Genomic DNA, 19,507 nt, shown 5'->3' on the forward strand with positions numbered 1-19,507 from the left:
CTAAGCCTCTCTCCTATTCCCCCCACCCAAGAAAGACAAAGGAAAACCCAGATGCAGATGGTCTCTGAGTAAGTCCCACCAAGTAGCTATAGAATTAACCGCAGCCCTGTACAAAGGGAGCTGCTCAGAGCTCAGGGATCCCAGCATGACAAGAGTCATGGTTTATTATCAGACCCTGACATCTGGTCACTTGTTCTGATGCCATTGACTGCCAACCGTCCCTACTCCCACAGTTAGCATGGAAGGAAAGTTCTCAGCAAAACAGGAGCACTCCATACTCAGCATCAAGTAGCAATTTCACATCTTGAGTGGCTGGGAAAGCACTTGCCTTGCAGGCGTGAGTGCCTGGGTTGGATCCCCAAAGAAGGAGAAGACTGTCATGTCCTGGTCAAGTGGGAGATAATTCAGAAATAAGGGACTGGTTTTACATTGGAAAGGATCAATGTAATAATCATATTAAAGTAACAGAACACAAGAGATTGAGGAGACCCGAGTTCAATTCCGGACATCCCACCTTGTCCCCTGAGAGATCAGCCAGAGTAATCCTGGCTGGGTGTGGCCCCAAAAGCAAAGCAAAATAAACCCATCAAACAAGCATTCGTTCTTCCTTCCTTCCTTCCTTCCTTCCTTCCTTCCTTCCTTCCTTCCTTCCTTCTTTCTTCCTTTCTCTCTTTCTCTCTATTTCTTTATTTCCTTCCTTCCTTCCTCCTACCTACCTTCCTTCCTCCTTCCTTCCTTTCTTCCTTCCTTCTCTCTCTCTCTCTCTCTCTCTCTCTCTCTCTCTCTCAACTTTTGACAAAATCAGACACTCTTCATCTCTTCATGGCAAAGATGCTAGAAATAAAGGGGAATCTCTTCCTTCACCTGACAATGGCCACGTATGAAAAGCCCACACCTTCTAGTGGGCAGAGCTCCCAGAGAGCCTCCTCCACTTTGCACACTCTCTCCGACATTCTGCCCCAGGCTCTGGCCAACAGTCAGACAGACTGACTACCACATCAAATATGCAAATGTCAAACAAACAAATGACATGAAAACTAGGAAGGATCCACACTGCCCAACGTGAATAGGACAAATTTGTTCAGCAAATTTGTAGAGTAACATATGCAGTATACAAAAACTCACCGGATTTAAAAACATAAAAATAAATTTATCTTAATTCTTTGTATTTCTATACATGAACAAAGCACTATCCGAAAAAAACAAAATTAATAAAACAATAATCCCTGGGGCCAGAGTGGTGACGCAAGTGATAGGGTATTTGCCTTGCATGTGTTAACCTAGGACGAACTGTAGTTCAAACCCACAGAGTCCCATATGGTCCCCCAAGGTCAGGAATAACCCCTGAGCATCACAGGGTATGACCCCCCCCCCAAAAAAAAAAGAAAAAAAGAAAAGACAACCCACAATAATCTTATAATTCCATCAAATAATGTAAGGTTCAAAACTTACTAAAGGTTTCTGAAAGATATTAAAAAATCATTCCCAGGCCATGCACAGCAGTCTAATGTTATTAAAATGAATCAGCATATTCCTTTTCTATTCCCATAAAAATATTTTATTTGTACTTATTGGTCACTTGATTCTAAAATTTTATACCAAAATGGAGGCCAGAGTAGTAGCACAGTGGGCAGAGTGTTTGCCTTGCACAGGGCCAACCCAGATTCCTGGCATCCCATATGTTTCCCCAAGTGTGCCAGTAGTGATTTCTGAGCACAGCGTCAGAAGTAACCCTTGAGAGTGTGTGTTCCCCCTGTAGAATTAAATAAATAACGATGGGGCTGGATGGTGGATGATGCCATCCAGCCCACATGGCTCTGCAACCTCCATGCAGCTGGCGAGTTCCAGGCCCAGGTGAAATCACTCACACGCAGGCTTCAGGAAGAATCATTCAGCAATATTTTGCTAGCCCTGCATCTTATCTCCTGTTAGCCATCTTCCCTTTGGGCTCCATGCGGCCCAAAGATCCAAAAGCCAGGAAGCCAAGCCGGGCCAAGAGAGAAACGGCAAAAGGCGCGAATCCCCTGGCTCAGAGGTTTATCTATCCTTTTCCAGACCCCTCCCAGAAATGGGAGGTCTTGCAGGTAGTTACACCTATTATCCGGTTCCCAAAACTCCTCCCAGATATGGGTGGGTCTTGGGGTACACCACATTTCCCCCTTTTTTAAATATTTTCATGCGCCAACGTAATAAAGTGAAAATTAATATACCAGCCCTTTTCAAAAACATATTATTTGCAAAATATACTTTACACCTGTAACCTAAAATTCTATTAATGCTTTTTTTTTACCAAGCACTATTTCGGAACTTTTATGTTTCTATATTTTTAAACTATATTGGGGGAACTTCACTGTTCCTGTATTTTTCCTATACACAAGTACTTCAGCATACATGCATAACATACATTTTAAAAACAGGCTAAGTACATTAAAATACACAGTAAAACATTTTGCAATAACAAATATTAACTTTGAAAGACAACAAAACACATTTAAATTATAAAGAAAATGACTAAGACAAAGATGCAGGTGGTTAGAAATTAGATGTTAAAATGGGCTAATCTGTATTACCTCCCTTATATTTTTATTTTTTAACCACTAACTAATTAAAACTTATTCCATCACCAACTATGAGTAAAACATTACTACCCACTAATTTTCTACACCTAAAACCATAGTTTAGATTAATTTGTCCCACGCTGATCTCACCACGTGGCTTTTGTAAACTTTTAAAGTTCAGATGTTGGTTTGTCCCACGCTGATCTTACCACGTGGCTTTCTTCCGTAGTTCCAGGCTCCGCTGCCGGTTTGTGATCTGGAGCGAGGATTCCAGGTTTTTCGCTTTTCCGGGCAAAGCTGAGCCCAGCCAAGCCGAGCCCAGCCGCTTGGAGCTTTTCGCAGCCTTTTTTTTTTTCTTTGGGCGCACTTTGCAAGCAAGTTTTTGGCCATGTGGTGTACCCCAAAACTCCTCCCAGATATGGGTGGGTCTTGGGGTACACCACACCCCCAAATAAAATTCATATCAAAATGTCGGAGCTGGAGAAAGAGTAGAGCATGCAAGATTTGCATGCAGCAGTGGGGCCGAAGAGATAGCATGGAGGTAAGGCATTTGCCTTTCATGCAGGAGGTCATCGGTTCGAATCCCGGCGCCCCATATGGTCCCCTGTGCCTGCCAGGAGCAATTTCTAAGCCTGGAGCCAGGAATAACCCCTGAGCACTGCCGGGTGTGACCCAAAAACCAAAAAAAAAAAAAAAAAAAAAAGATTTGCATGCAGCAAATCTGGGTTTGATTCCCTGCATCCCTTAGGGTCCCCTGAGCCCCAGGAGTCATCCCTGAGCGCAGAGCCTAGAGTAACCCCGAGGATCACTGGGTGTGTCCCCAAAACAAATTAAATCAAATATAAATATATACTAAAATATAAAGGAGCAAACAAACAAACAGGCAAAAAAGGCTAAAGAATAATGGGGGAAAAAAATAAAAAAACATAGACTCTGGGGCTGGGCGGTGGCGCTGGAGGTAAGGTGCCTGCGCTAGCCTAGGATGGATCACGGTTCGATCCCCAGGCGTCCCATATGGTCCCCCAAGAAGCCAGGAGCAACTTCTGAGCGCATAGCCAGGAGTAACCCCTGAGCATCACAGGGTGTGGCCCAAAAAAAAAACCAAAAAAAAAAAAAAAAACATAGACTTTTCAACCTCAAAACTGACCATATAGCGACACCAATAGAGACAGTATGTCCTATGAAAGACACCCACCATTTGAGCCATGTAATGGAGCCAGGTCACATGCTGGAGGGCAGAAAGGCCCTTTATAGATCTAGTGGCAAAAAAATTGGGACAGTCATGAGGAAAAGAATGAAGCATGATCACTACTTAATGCCACACACCAACAGAAACTCAATGTGGATTAAAGACTTAACTATCAGACCCCAATCCATAAAATACAGAAAAGAGAAGAATATAGTCCCCAGAACACAATCCCCTGAGCCAAATATTAATTGGGGTGGGGACATAGCAATTAGGAGAACATAATTGCCTAGGATACACAGAAAAGGGGTGAAAATATAAAACATACACAGAAGTCATACTGCTCCAAAGAAACCCTGTTTAAACTAAAAGGAGCCACAGACCTGAAAAGATATTTCTCCAACGAAGACACATGGTCAGCTCAGAGACCATGAAGAAAGGTCCCACACTGTAAGATGACACCCAGCTATTAACCTATAACAAAGGTATCCAACTTCCTCCTTCCTTTAAACCTATTCCTTTGATATGTAAAAGCCCACCTGGATCTCACTCTACCTTCCCCTGTCAGGGATGAATTGGGACTGCTGAATAAAGAAAATGCAGTCTGACTTTGGAAAGCTCAGAGAGACCACTAGTGAAAAGCCATTGACTCCATAACTCTCTCCTGACTGGCTTAGTTTATTAATCCTTCATGGCTACCCATTTTCAGACCCATCTGCCTGGGGTGAGTTCACAATTTGTGGGGATTTATTTTACACCACATCACTTATTACTAGGGACCTGTAAAGTACAGCCCTTGTTGCCATCTCAGCTCACACCCATGAATAGCTTCAGTCAACAATTTGGAAAGAGTCTGCAGAAGACATGGAGGAAGAGGAGCTCTCTGTTGTACTGTCAGTGGGCATGTAAGTTAAGTTGGTACAGATATTTTTTATTTAAGGAATAAATGAAAAATTAAAAAAAAAATAAAATTCTGAGGCCAGAGAGATAGAATGGAGTTATGCCTTGCATGCAGAAGGATGGTGGTTTGAATCCTGGCTTCCTATATGGTCCCCCGAGCCTGCCAGGAGCGATTTCTGGGTGTAGAGCCAGGAATAACCCCTGAGAACTGCCAGGTGTGACCTGAAAATCAAAAAAAAATTAAATAAAATGTTATGGGTTTTTTTTTGGGGGGAGGGGTGTTGGGTCACACCTGGCAGTGCTCAGGGGTTACTCGTGGCTCTGCACTCAGAAATCACTCCTGACAGGCTCAGGGGATCATATGGGATGCCAGGGATCAAACCCATGTCTGTCCTGGGTCAGCTACATGCAAGACAATTGCCCTCTGCTGTGCTACCACTCCAACTCATAAAAAGAAAATTTTAAAAAATAAAAAAATGGAGCTTTTTAAAAAAATAATAATCATGGAAATTCATGTAATCTAGCAATACAACTGTTAGGCCTAAATCACTAGGACACAGAAGGACAGATTTGGATGTTTGTGCCCCTATGTCCTAAGCAATATTATTCGCAAGAGCCAATAATCACCTCCTCCTGAAAGCCCACCACAGGTAGACTGAGCAAACAGAGCTCTGCTACAAAAGATGAAATAAATGAAAGAGCTAGAGAGATAGGATAGCAGGAAGGAAGTTTGTCTTGCATGTAGCCAAACCAAGTTCAATCCCCAGTATCCTATATGGTCTCCTAGGCACTGCCAGGAGTGATTCCTGAGTGCAGAGTAACTCCTAAGCATTGCCAGACATGGCCCCAAAACAAAAAAAGACAAAAAAATAAGATGAAATAAAGGGTTTAGACAGTGGGGAGGTCACTTGCCTTGCATTCTGCAGAGCCAAATTCAATCCCTGGCTTCCCTATGGTCCTCTGAGCACCGCCAGTAGTGATTCCTGAGTACAGAGTCAGGAGTAATGCCTGAGCACTGCAAGTTAGTGGCCCCAAAATAAAAAATGTAGCTAGGTGTTAATAGACTGCTCAACTGGATATTGTATGTAAAAGAATGAAGTGGAATCCTAACCTCAGACCTTATGTAAAAATGAACTCAAAGCTGATTATACACCTAACTCTAAGGGTTAAAAGTATAAAAGGCTTAGAAAAAAATCATGAGTAAATCTTTGAGGTCTTGATTAGGCAATGGCTTCTCAGATCAACAACAAAAGCACAAAAGTGACTAAAGGAGAATAATAGACTGAACATAATTAAATTTATTGTAAACCAATGGCAATTCAATTAAACTTTTTTTTTTTTTTTTTTTTTTTGGTTTTTGGGCCACACCCTGTGACGCTCAGGGGTTACTCCTGGCTATGCGCTCAGAAGTTGCTCCTGGCTTCTTGGGGGACCATATGGGACGCCGGGGGATCGAACCGCGGTCCGTCCTAGGCTAGCGCAGGCAAGGCAGGCACCTTACCTCCAGCGCCACCGCCCGGCCCCTCAATTAAACTTTTATTTTATTTTATTTTTTGGTTTTGGGGCTAGACCCACTGACACTCAGGGGTTACTCCTGGCTATGCTCTCAGAAATCACTCCTGGCTGAAGGGATCATATGGGATGTTGGGGATCTAACTCAAATCCATCCTGAGTCAGCCGCATGCCCTTCCACTCCAGCCCCTAAACCTTTTGTTTTTAAAAAAGAACAATGTGTGAAAAATATTGCTAGGGGGGCGTAGCAGGGAATTGGGCCAACCTGACAGAACTCAGGGCTTACTCTTGGCTCTGTGCTCACGATTCACCCCTGGCTCTGTGCTCAAGGCTCACTCCTGGACATAACTGGGAACTATAAATGGTGCCAGGAACTGAACCCAGGTTGGCTGTGTGCATAGCAAATGCCTTCCCTCTCTACTATGGTTCCACGCCTATATTCCTTTATTTTCCAAATGGCCTATTCTCAGTACACAACAGAAAAATCCTTCCAGATGAGGGATTTACATTTGCCTGAACGAAAGCACTATGGCCCAACCTATTACCAGCCCCACTGAGGTGAAAGCGCACAGACAGTTACACTGTGGGGCCATGAGGAAGGGCACTTCTTTGACCCAAACCTCTCCAGAGATCAGTCAGAGCAAGCAGGAAAGACAGGTTCAAAGGGCGCATCTCACATCCCATCACAATGATGAGACCCCCAAAACAACCTCCATGCCCCCAAGCGGTGGCTTTCACATAAAGCCATTGTAGCTTACTCAGAGAGGGCACCACTCAGTGACAAGAAGGATGCAGACCACGACAATTATTCTCACAGAAACGCTGTGATTTGCAGTGAAGCAGAAAAAAAACAGGTCACAAAGCATTATAGGAGGCTTCATCTCATATTAAAAAAAAAAAAAAAAAAAAGAATTCTACGCATGATGAGACCAGAAAAGACCTGGAGGCAGAGAAAGCCCAAAGACTGAATACATGATCTGCACACCCCCTGCACTCCATATGGTCCCCAAAGCAGAGGCAGGAGTGACCCCAGCACACTGCCAGGTGAAAAACAGAAAACAAAACAAAAAAGAGTAAGAAAATGTAGATGAGACTAAAGCACAGGCAGCAGTGGGCACCCACCGATGCTCCTGACCTGTGTACAAATATTTAGTTTCTTTTTTTTGGGGGGGGGGTCACACCCGGCAGCGCTCAGGGGCTACTCCTGGCTCTACGCTCAGAAATCGTCCCCAGGCTCGGGGGACCATATGGGATGCCAGGATTTGAACCACCGTCCTTCTGCATGGAAGGCAAACACCTTACTGCTGTGCTATATCTCCAGCCCCAAATATTTAGTTTCTATGAAGAATAATGTAAATCCATGGGGCAAAGACAGGAGGTAACTGCAGAATCAATGCTAGATGCCAGATAAAGGGGTGTGAACACGGCAGACCTGGGTTTGATCCCTGGCATCCCACATAGTCCCATGAGCACCACCAGGCATGATTCCTGATGGTGGAGCCAGGACAGGAAGGAAGGAAGGAAGGAAGGAAGGAAGGAAGGAAGGAAGGAAGGAAGGAAGGAAGGAAGGAAGGAAGGAAGGGAGGGAGGGAGGGAGGGAGGGAGGGAGGGAGGGAGGGAGGGAGGGAGGGAGGGAGGGAGGCAGGCAGGCAGGCAGGCAGGCAGGCCAAGCAGAGGCATCCCACCCTGTACCTTCCACTGTGGCAGACCCTGCCCAGCGACACCCACTGCCTGGGACTGGGTGCGTTGGGTGCAGGCAGAACTTCTGGCCTAGCTCTCAGCTCTCAGTGGGGTCCTGAGCATGCAGAGTCACATAGGAGGAACCAGCGGACAACAGCCCCACAGCAGTGACATCACCTGGTGCTGTGTCTTGACTAGTAGAGTAACACTGACTGAGGGCTGTGTGGGAGTGCGAGTGCAGGGATGCATGGGTGCACAGATACAGGAGTGCACGAGTGTGTGGTGTACTAATGCACAGTGTCCAGCCAAAACACTGATCTGGGAACGTGGGAGGAGGTGGCAACTCCAATACTCCTGCTGCCTGCAGAGCCAAGACTTGTCCCCAAATGCACCCAGGTGAGGTGACATAGCAGGCTCATGGCCATGTGCATGGAACAAGGGCATAAAGGCACCAAGAGAGGTGAGCTGCAGGCCACAGGAGGGAGTCTGCTGGACCTGTGGCCAGTGAGACCCTTCTTGTCTCCTGTCACCTCAGTGCATTGGCAAGTTCTGACTGCAGAAGAGCTGGTCTTGCTCTTACAAAAACCCTTGAATGGACTCATCCTTCCTGGGTGAAGGGCCCAGCAACACCACCCACTGCCAGATGCCTTCTGCCCTCTACCCTCTGACAAGATGGCCAGGAGCCGGTCTGGTGTGGACCAGTGAAGAGCGTATGAAGAGCCTCTCCAGTTGCCTGACCACTGGTTGCTCCCCAACCTCCTTCACTACCCACGATCTGCAGGCCTCAAACCTCTCCATGGCACCCTCTCCCCAAATAAACTGTCCCTGCACAAAGGTCTCTGAGCACTGGTTGTGGCCGAGTGGCCCCCATAACTGTCTGGCCAGCCGAATATCACCAGGAGTGACCCCCAGATCCCTGAGCCTGGCTTGAAAGCCCCCCTGACACAATTTTTTCCCTAGGAATGTAGTTGTCATGAGACTAAGACAGGGCACAACAGATTGGGTGCGAGCTCAGTCTGGGGAGTCTCTAGCTTTTGTCCTCAGCACAGCAGCCCCCCGACCCAGCAATACTGGGTGTGATCCCAAATTCAGAAAAACAAATGTTTTTTTTGGTTTTTGAATCATACCTGACAGTGCTCATGGGTTCCTCCTGGCTTTGCTCTCAGGAATCACTCCTGGCAGGCTTAGGGGAGCATATGGGATGGTGGGGATCAAACCCGGGTTGGCCATGTGCCAGACAAATACCCTACCCACTGTGCTATTGCTTCAGACCCCCAAAAAAGTTTTTAATAAATAAATCAAAGTCATTTATAGGGAGGGAAACTTCTCTGGGTTCTTGCCAGCCCAGTGCTCCCAGGAGTCCATTCTGGGGGCTCCCCAGCTGTCACCCCAGAGCAGATAGAAACTTTGCAGTCACTTCGGGGTCCTGAGAATCTACCCAATAGTCTTCATCGCAGTCTCAGAGCAGAGACAGCCATTTGCCTGACCTTGGTGAAGCTGGGGGGGGGGGGGTCCTCAGTTCCCCCCTTCCATGCTCTGCTTCTCGGCTGAGTCTGAGACAGATGGAAGGTCAGGATGGGGGAGCCAGGCCCACAGAACAGCTTCCTGAAAACAGAACCGAGAAGAAATGTGCCAGCCTCGGGACACCAACTCTGGGTGAGATCTGCTCTGGAGCAATGCCTCACAGAGCCATCAAATGCACTCAGTTATGTCAGGCAAAGGCAAGACATGCCTCTGGCCAGGGTCAGTTCAGAGCATGGCAGTGAGAAGCAGAGGCTGCCATCCAGGCAGAAGCCAATCAAGGAGTGTGGAGAAGGTTCATTCTAAATGAACTGGAGCCTGTCACGTGTCTTAGACAGCCAGTCAGCAAACGAAGGCCAGAATCCCTCCTTGAGGGATCCATAGACCACCTGGGTATGCCTGACCAAGGCCCCAATTTATCTTCCTAACCCAGAGCATGACCAGTGCTCTGGAGGCCAACTGAGACACTGAGTCTCAAAGCTTCAAAGAGGATAGTGAGAGGCCAGAGTGATAGTACAGCAGGGAGGGTACTTGCCTTGCACATGGCCAACCTGGGTTCAATCCCCAGCATTCATTCCATATGGTCCTTTGAGCCCCTCCAGGAGTGTCCTGAGCATTGTCAGATGAGGCCCATAACAAATAAACTCCAGAGAGAATAGTAAGAATCAGGTTGTTGGGGTTCAACACAGAAACAGGGACCTGGGCACTGGGCTAAGTGGGTGGGAAAGCACAGGGCTGGCGGGACAAATCTAGGGCACTCTCCTGCCCCAGGCATATTGCCTACCCTTGGAAACCTCATACGGGGCTGTGGTGGGTTCTGTCCACACAGTGCCTGATCACGTAGGACTGAGCACTAAAAAGAAACCTTCTCCCTTCTAGGCCCCTCAGGAATGCAGTATGAGTACAAACTGCCTCTGAGCTCATGGCTGGCTCTGCGGCTTGCTGCCCATGGTCACCTGGCAACTGGCCATGGGAGGAGGCAGTGGGCACCAGAGGCCCTGGGTTGTCATACCTATAGGTGATCATGGAACAGGTGGGGGCCAATGTCATGGCCTGCAGCAATACGCATCAGGGCTGTGCCACTAAAGGCTCCAGAGCCCCCCACCCTTGTTTCCAAAGATGCCAGAAGCCCTGTGTCTACCCAGAGGTTTCCCATGAGGCTTCGTCAGCTATTGATCCATCCACATGGATGAAAGAGCAGGGGCATCCCATCACAACCCTCCAGGATTATGAGGGAAAAAAAGAAAGCTAAGACTGACCCAGTGTGGAGCTAAGACCAGGCCTCCAGGGACCCCAAGAACAGGCTTGTCCTCGCCCATGCTCTGACTAGGATTTGCTCCCATGGTCTCACCACTAGACCCTTTTAAAGCTGACACATGCTTCAGGCTTGCTCTGGTCAGGCACCAATTTCATTATCTAACACAGACTATCCTGTGTAATCCTGCATCCACCCAGTGAGAGCTACACAGACTGAGGAAACTGAGGCTGAGACATGCAAACCTGTCCAAGGTCAGAGCGAGTAATGGATCAAGCTGGGAGCTTCAGTGCTAAAATCATCATATTACCTGCCTCCATCTGCCAGTCCAGGTGCTGGATCTGGGCCCTCCTGGTGACAGACCATTGCCTCCAGGCAAGAGGGATCCCTGCACATGTGAGCCCTAAACTGGCCAGCAAGGTTCTGGACCTAAAGTCCTCACTGGCCTCATCACTTGGGACTAGACTTAGAAAAGGCTCCTGACCTCCCTGCATGGCTGCCACCATGAGACCAGTGTGCCACCACGGGGCTGACTCAGAACAAATGTTCAGACCCAGTGCTCAGGATTCAGTAGGTCCACAACTAGCCAAGCCCAAAGGACTAACCAGCTATGACTAAGACCAGCAGATCTGGGATGCACATGGCCTGCAAGAGTGCCACCTTCTGTACAGGATCAACCCTGGGCCAGAGATATAGCTACACACACAGACACACAAACACAAACACACACATACACAGATGCAAAGACAGAGACAGAACCACACACAGAGACACATATAGACAGATACATAGATACACATAGACAGAGACACACAGATACACAGACACAGACACACACACATAGATATACATAGATAGAGACAGATACACATATACACATATACAGACACATATATACATACAGAGACAGACACGTAGAAACACAGATATACACAGAAATATACACAGACTCACACAGACAGACACAAAAACACATGGTCACACAGACATAAACTATACATACAAACACACTCACAAAGACACACACAGAAACATACACAGAGACATAGACACACACAGACATACTACCAAGAGCGCCAGCTTCTGTCCTGGCCCATAGAAACTCCAGGAGATTCTCGGACAAACCTGATAGTATTCACATGGATCCCCCCCCCTCCCCCCCCCGTGACAAAGCCCTTGTGCCCAGGCCCTTGCCCACACTGCAGGAACACCTGGGCCAGACAATGACCCAGTCGGTGCCCTGCACACAGGGCTTGGCCACGCTCAATGCCCAATTCGGACAGTAGGTGGCAGATAGAGAAGCTGTTTTTGTGGTGCCTTCACAGGCCAGGGTCTCTAGAAGTCCACTGCCAAATGTCCTTTCTCTCCAAAAGCACTCTCGGCCCTCTACTTTCTCCCACCTCCAGACAGCCATGGCCTAGACCTAAATGGCAGTACATTTACCACCTTGGGACACTAGCACATCATTTGGGCATCCAGAAGACAGAGGGTTAGGTAGATTGGCAAGGTAGTCACCCGGCCCACTGTGCCAGCAACACATAGCATCCTGGTTGTTGCACTGGAGGCCCCCGAACATTCCCAGGTACAACCCTGGGTACTGGTAGTCCCTGAGCACCCACAGGGTGGTCCAACTAACCCCTAACACTGCAGGGCATAAATAATACCACAGTACCAATATCACCAAGAGCAGCCTCTGGGTCCCCCAGAACACTCTCCTTGGGAAATAAATAAAATATTAATATTAAATAAAAATAAAACATCATTTAGAAGAATAGGTCAGGACTGGGGCAGAGAGAGAGTATAATAAGCAGGACACTTTCCTGGCAACACAACCTACCCAGGTTCGATCCCCAACACACTATATGACCCCCTGAGCCAGAGTACAGAGCCAAGAATGATTCCTGAGCACACCCCTTGAAAGAAAAAAAGAAAGAAAGAGAGAGAGAGAGAGAGAGGGAGGGAGGGAGGGAGGGAGGGAGGGAGGGAGGGAGGGAAGGAAGGAAGGAAGGAAGGAAGGAAGGAAGGAAGGAAGGAAGGAAGGAAGGAAGGAAGGAAGGAAGGAAGGAAGGAAGGAAGGAAGGAAGGAAGGAAGGAAGGAAGGAAGGAAGGAAGGAAGGAAAAGGAAGGAAAAGGAAGGAAGGAAGGAAGGAAGGAAGGAAGGAAGGAAGGAAGGAAGGAAGAAAGAAAGAAAGAAAGAAAGAAAGAAAGAAAGAAAGAAAGAAAGAAAGAAAGAAAGAAAGAAAGAAAGAAAGAAAGAAAGAGGGCCCAGAGAGAGAGCACAGCGCGTTTGCCTTGCAAGCAGCTGATCCAGGACCAAAGGCGGTTGGTTCGAATCCCGGTGTCCCATATGGTCCCCAAGTGCCTGCCAGGAGCTATTTCTGAGCAGACAGCCAGGAGTAACCCCTGAACACTGCTGGTGTGGCCCAAAAACCAAAAAAAAAAAAAAGAAGAAAGAAAGAAAGAAAGAAAGAAAGAGAGAGAGAGAGAGAGAGAGAGAGAGAGAGAGAGAGAAAGAAAGAAAGAAAGAAAGAAAGAAAGAAAGAAAGAAAGAAAGAAAGAAAGAAAGAAAGAAAGAAAGAAAGAAAGAAAGAAAGAAAGAAAGAAAGAAAGAAAGAAAGAAAGAAAGAAAGAAAGAAAGAAAGAAAGAAGGGGCCGGCGAGGTGGCGCTAGAGGTAAGGTGTCTGCCTTGCAAGCGCTAGCCAAGGAAAGGACCACGGTTCGATCCCCCGACGTCCCATATGGTCCCCCCAAGCCAGGGGCAATTTCTGACCGCGTAGCCAGGAATAACCCCTGAGCATCAAATGGGTGTGGTCCGAAAAACCAAAAAAGAAAGAAAGAAAGAAAGAAAGAAAGAAAGAAAGAAAGAAAGAAAGAAAGAAAGAAAGAAAGAAAGAAAGAAAGAAAGAAAGAAAGAAAGAAAGAAAGAAAGAAAGAAAGAAAGAAAGAAAGAAAGAAAGAAAGAAAGAAAGAAAGAAAGAAAGAAAGAAAGAAAGAAAGAAAGAAAGAAAGAAAGAAAGAAAGAAAGAAAGAAAGAAAGAAAGAAAGAAAGAAAGAAAGAAAGAAAGAAAGAAAAGATAATGTTCCAGGACTGTGTCCAGTGAATCAACTTCATTATTTGACTTCATCATCATCATCAGTCTAACAGAGTGTTTAGGCCCATTTTACAGATGAACAGTTAGTTAACAAGCTTAGAAAAATCAGGACATGGGCAGTGTCTGTCTTTTTGCTTTTTATCTATGAGACTGCATTTCTCTCACACTAGGCTACAAACGCCTTCATGGCAACTGGGATGGCCATGTCCCTCCTTCTATGCCGAACCCATAGGTGACCATAGAGACCCTGTCCACATGACTGCCACACTGTGAGGCAGGATACGGGCAGGACCACCAGCCTTCAGTCTCCTGGTGGGGACAGAATCAAGACTGTACATGAGCCAAGTACATGTACAAGCTGTACATGGGCCGGAGCCATAGCAGAACGGTAAAGCTCTTGTCCTGCATGCACCTGACCCAGATTCAATCCCCAGCACCCCACAGGGTCCCCTGAGCCTGGCCAGGAGTAAGCCTTAAGCACAACCATGTGTAGCCCCACCCCCCAAAAAATAAAACAAAAGTATCTATGGGGCCAGCAGCTCCTGCCCAGCCAAACAGTCAGTCAGATTCGCTAAATGCCAAGCCCGATGACTGAATCTCACTGAGACACTGGCAGAGACCACAGAGACGGCATTCCAGGAGGACAGAGCTCAGCTCACGTGCTAGGACATGTGGACCAGGTCCGGGTCCAAGGACATTCCTTAGGAGACCAGCATTCTGCACAGGGGGTGGCTCAGCATCTCAGACGCAGGGAAAAGGCTCAATGGGCTGAGCCCAGGTCCCAACCCCAGTACCGCAGGGTCCCCCACATGTGTGATTGCTTGGAATATTGCCAGGATGGCCCCCAAACAAACAAAAACTAGAAGGAAAGATGTCTCTCCCTCCACTCCCTCAGCAGGGACTGAGAGACAGCCAATGAATACATGAGTGCGAATGCAGAGGGTCAACCCCAGGTGTTGCTGTATTTCCAAGAGCACAGGGCTCACAGGGGAGACAGGGCTGAGGCCCCAGAGCCCAGAGGAGGCCTCACCTTTGGTAGCGAAGGCTTCCGCCAGCATCCGCAAGCGGTAGGGGGGCACGGCCGTCAGTGGCAAGTCGTCGAGGCCCACTCGGGCATAAATGTTGAGGGCTTCTTTGTAATCTCCTTCCACGTAATTCAGCTTGGCCATGATAAGATTGGATTCCTGGAGTAATTCTGACTAGAAGGAAAAGAAGAGGGAAAGAATATTTTCTGACAAGGTTGTGTGTGCAGCTTTCCCCGAAGCCCAGCCATCTGCTCAGCAGCACCCAGCCATGCCTGGAAGAGAATAGTTGAGCCAGAGGGTGCAGTCCACACGCAGGCCCCAGGTTCCATCCCCAACATTTCTTAGTGCCCTGAGTGCCCCCAATGTGTGGCCCCAAAAATCAGCAAACAGGGGCTGAAGGCATAGCACAGGTCAGGCATTTATCTTTGTCTTGGGTCAAATCCCCAATACCTCATATGTTTTCTGAGCACTACCAAGCATGATCCCTTGTAGGGCCGAAGCAATAGCACAGCAGGTAGGCTGTTTGATTTGCATGTGGCCAATCCGGGTTTGATCCCCAGCATCCCATATGCTCCCCCAAATCTGCCAGGAGTGATTCTTGAGTGACGAGCAAGAAGTAACCCCCAAGCAACGCTGGGTATGACCCCCTCAAAAAAAAAAAAGTGACCCCTGAACACAGCTGGGCATGGCCCAAAACCAATCAGTCAATAAATGACCAATAGCATTCGGTTCAGGGAAGGGATAGCATGTGAGATGGTTTCTACAGAACAGTCAGCCAGGCAGTTTCTCTGAGGCAGAGATCAACATTGGCCAAGGGCTGGGAGTAGGGCAGGGGGACAGGAGTAACTATTGCAAGTAACGGTCTCTTCTGGGGAGATGAAAATGTTCCCAACTTGAGATAATGGTTGTGCAATTCTGTTAAGCTCTGAAAACCAGCAAAAAATACTCCTAAAGGCAGATCTCAAAGCATGTGAATTCTGGTCCAACAAAACCTCTGCAGTGTGGGAGCAGGAAGCAGGGGTTCCCCTTTGGCCTAGGAAGGCTTTGTGAACCAAACCTGTGAGCACCTGTCTGAAAAGGCAGCCTCAGCCACTGGAGGGGAAAGGGAATATGGCCACAGCACTGTGGGGTGGGAAGACCGTAAAGCTCCCTAGAACTTTCAAATTGGGGCCAAAAAAATCAAGATTTGTTTTCTTCTAAGACAGAGTTTTTGCAGGGGAGCCCCAGGGGCTCAGGAAGGCTCCTGGGAACTCTGTAGTCGGGGCAGGGTTCTGCTCCCTCTACAGCCTGCACCCCAGGGGAAGAGGAGGCCACACAACCGTCTATATGAGGAAACAGGCTGGTTTCTCTGGAGCCCTGGCTCTGCCTGCCGGGTTCTATCCTTCAGAGTCCAGGCTTGAAGACACACGTTCTACTGCCTCTAGCCAGGGTAGGGAAGTCACATGCAGGAAACTGGCCAGAGCAGGGCATGGTAGCCCTCTCCCCTGGTGTTCGCAAGGGACAGGTGGGTGGCCCAGACAAGACAGGAGGATCCACAGAGAGGTCTGCGGGAGCCCAAGGGTCTCGTGTGTGGTCCTAGAGAGAGACATCAAAGCAAGACATTGCCATTGTTTTCACCAACAAAGAAATCAAACCAGAAATGGCCGTGAGGACCAGATGCCCAGCACAGCGGGTCTCCCTGGCAAGGGCGGGCAAGCCTGGGCGAACATTCCACCACGCTACCCCAAAGTCTGATCTTACCTGGGAGCACAAGTGCCAACCTGAGGCACAGTGTGCGCCTTGCATGTGGGGGTGCACAGGGTCACACCCCAGCATAGCATGGTAGCCCACACTCTTGCACCCCCAGGAGTCACCAGCAAGTGCAGAGCTAGGAGCGGTCTCTGGGCATCTCAGTTTGTGGGGGAAGAAGAGAAAGTTCTGGAGAGGCTGATGGGGCTGAAAGAACATGCAGTGCACTGAGTCGTGGCCTTCAAAAACCAAATTTCTGGGTTACTTCAATGTTGCCATTGTCTGTTTCAGAAAAAAATCTTTCAGTAAACCCCAACAAGTTACAAAACTGCTCAAGGTTCAGCAAGCCAGAGGGCCAGACGGCAACACTGCAGGGATGGGAAGAAGGAGACAGGCTATATCATTGCCTGGAGGCCCCCAAGAGCAGCTCATGCCTGCCAAGGAAGAGACAGCTTGGCAGAGGCCATGGGGCCAGACTAATGCAGGGACCACATAGTGCTCGCACGGGACCACATGGTCTTACACATATGACTTAAGGCTCTTAGCTCTTAGCTCAAATCAGAAGCCAGACCCCAACTCCCTGCCCAGCAATTCAGGTCACATTGCACCGCTCCCAGGTTCCACTCTCCAGCCCTGGCTTACCCCCTGTGGCAGGGAGAGAAAGGCACTCTTCAGTCTACCTAGGGCAAGGCTTGAGCTAGCATACAGTTCAGAGACAAGCTGACTGCAGGTAAAATAAAGAAGAGGCTTAATTAATGCTAGCCTGTCTGACAGGGCCAGAATTCTTGTGTCAAAGCCTGTGACCTCAGAATTTTCTTGGGGGTTGGGGAGCACATTCAATAGTGCTCAGGAATCACTCCTGGCAGGGCTTGGGGGACCACAGTGGAGTGCTAGATATCATCTCTGGCTCAGCCACAACATGCAAGGCAAGTACCTTACTGCATGTTATCTGCCCGAGAATTTTCTTTATAAGGAGAAGGAAGCTAAAATGACAACTGTAGAAACATTCTCTAAGCTTAAAAAAAAATAGCGGGCCATAAAGACAGAACAGCATGCAGGCCCCTTGTCTTCTGGGTTCCATCCTTGGCATCCCTCATGGTGCCCCACCAGGAGTGATTTCTTTTTTGTTTGTTTGTTTTTGGGTTACACCCAGAGGTGCCCTCAGGTTACTCCTGGCTCTGTGCTCAGAAATCACTCCTGTCAGGCACGGGGGGGGGGGGGGGGGGGGGGGGCCTATATGGGATGCCGGGATTCAAACCACCATCCATCCAGGTTCAGCTGCTTGCAAGGCAAACACTCTACTGCTGTGCTATTTCTCTGGCCCCAACCACCAGGAGTAATTTCTGAATGTGGAGCCAGGAGTAACTGAGCACAGCTGGGTGTGACCCAAAAAAACAAACAAAACTATGCAACAGTAAAGGACTCATATGGAGCTGTAAACTTTGAACCTCACAACAAACCTGGCAACGAGGGAGTGTGGCAGTGTACAGATGAGAATTCACTGCTCAGAGGAGTGACTTCTCCAAAGACATAGCCAGGGCACAGAGCTACAAGGCACAGTCAGGCCTGAGCCCTGCAACCCAGCATCCTGCAGAGCCCAGGTGGCCCAGACCAGCAGCTCCTGAACCAATACAGGGTCTGTACTTTAAGATGAAGCCAGGGGCAGGTGTGGGGCTGAAGACAGCTCCAACATGGTCCCCAACACAACATCAAGCCACAGTAAGTCCATGTGACACAGGGTCTCACTGGCTGTCACTGTGAACTGTCCCCTACGGCCCTGGCCCTCACCCTTCCCCCATCAAAACCCACCCTGAAGGTCAGGCCAAAATGTTCCTGACCATCACAGGATAGTGTGGCCCTTTGATCGGTTCATGATGCCCCAGAGGCAGTATCAAGTCCTGAAGATCTTTTTTTTTTTGTTTGTTTGGTTTTTGGGCCACACCCTGTGACGCTCAGGGGTTACTGCTGGCTATGCGCTCAGAAGTTGCTCCTGGCTTCTTGGGGGACCATATGGGACGCCGGGGGATCGAACCGCGGTCCATCCTAGGCTAGCGCAGGCAAGGCAGGCACCTTACCTCCAGCGCCACCGCCCGGCCCCAAGTCCTGAAGATCTTGAGTGCCTTTATTAAAGCAATACTCAGTTCCAGGGAGGTAGGTCAAAGGGCAGAACCTCTGGTTTGATGGAAAAGACCAGAGACATAATCCTAGGACCCAAATTAAAAAGAAACTTCAACAACCAACTCCACAGAAGCTATGCAGTTCGACACAATGACAAACAACTTCACCCTGAATACAACAGCTAAGATGGGGGAAGAAGGGGGTTTCTCCTGGGAGTTCTCAGCTAATCAGGCCTGGAGATGCATCCATCCTGTGGTCGTTGGGGAAACCCCTGGTACCCCAGTGGTTCTGCAGGGCTGCTGGGCTGCACCCACCACTGCTCAGGGTAGCTAGGAGGCCCATAGATTCAGATGAGTTGGCTGTATGCAATGCAACTCCTAGCCACGATGACACTATCAGACCCTGTAATTGTTAAGGTTCAAAATAATAATAATCACTATTATTACTACTATTATTATCAATAAATAAATAGTAAATGCTAGCAAGGATATAGAAATGAAAACTGTGCTCTGCTGTTTGGAAAGTAACTGGGAGCAGCAGGCACCACGTAAGCATCTGGAAGAATATCTCTAGGTGTTGGCCCTGGACAAGAAGGCAGCAATCCAGCTCGGGATCTAGGCAGCAAAGAACAAAAGGCAGGAGCTCAAGGATGTTATCTTAAACCCACACTTGGAGCAGCAAAGCACTGTTCAAGAAACCAACAAAAGGGAAAAGCAGCCTGCGTATGAATCAAACATAGCCTCTTCAATGAGGTGAGAGGATTCCTTCCTAAAGGAAAAGGGGTGAGGGGCCTAAGAGGGCACAGCCCAGAGGGCACTGGCCTTGCAACACTGTGGCCTTGCATATAGTCAACAGGAGTGCCATTCCCTGTACCCTATCAGCTCCCCTAAACACCAGGAGTGATCCTTGAGCGCAGAGTTGGGAGTAAGCCC

At 48.3% G+C, this 19,507-nt stretch overlaps 1 protein-coding gene across 3 annotated transcripts in view; it reads right to left on the reverse strand.

The window, feature by feature from the left end:
- TTC7B (tetratricopeptide repeat domain 7B) overlaps nucleotides 1–19,507 on the reverse strand; it is a 224,021-nt gene that overhangs the window by 182,223 nt on the left and 22,291 nt on the right. For all 3 annotated transcript variants that reach the window (XM_049769780.1, XM_049769779.1, XM_049769781.1), the window contains exon 3: nucleotides 14,735–14,903. In XM_049769780.1, the coding sequence (XP_049625737.1) occupies nucleotides 14,735–14,903 (169 nt within the window). The remainder of the gene's footprint in view (nucleotides 1–14,734; nucleotides 14,904–19,507) is intronic.

The sequence above is a fragment of the Suncus etruscus genome, chromosome 3 (assembly GCF_024139225.1).
Source record: "Suncus etruscus isolate mSunEtr1 chromosome 3, mSunEtr1.pri.cur, whole genome shotgun sequence".
Classification (NCBI taxonomy): Eukaryota; Metazoa; Chordata; class Mammalia; order Eulipotyphla; family Soricidae; genus Suncus; species Suncus etruscus.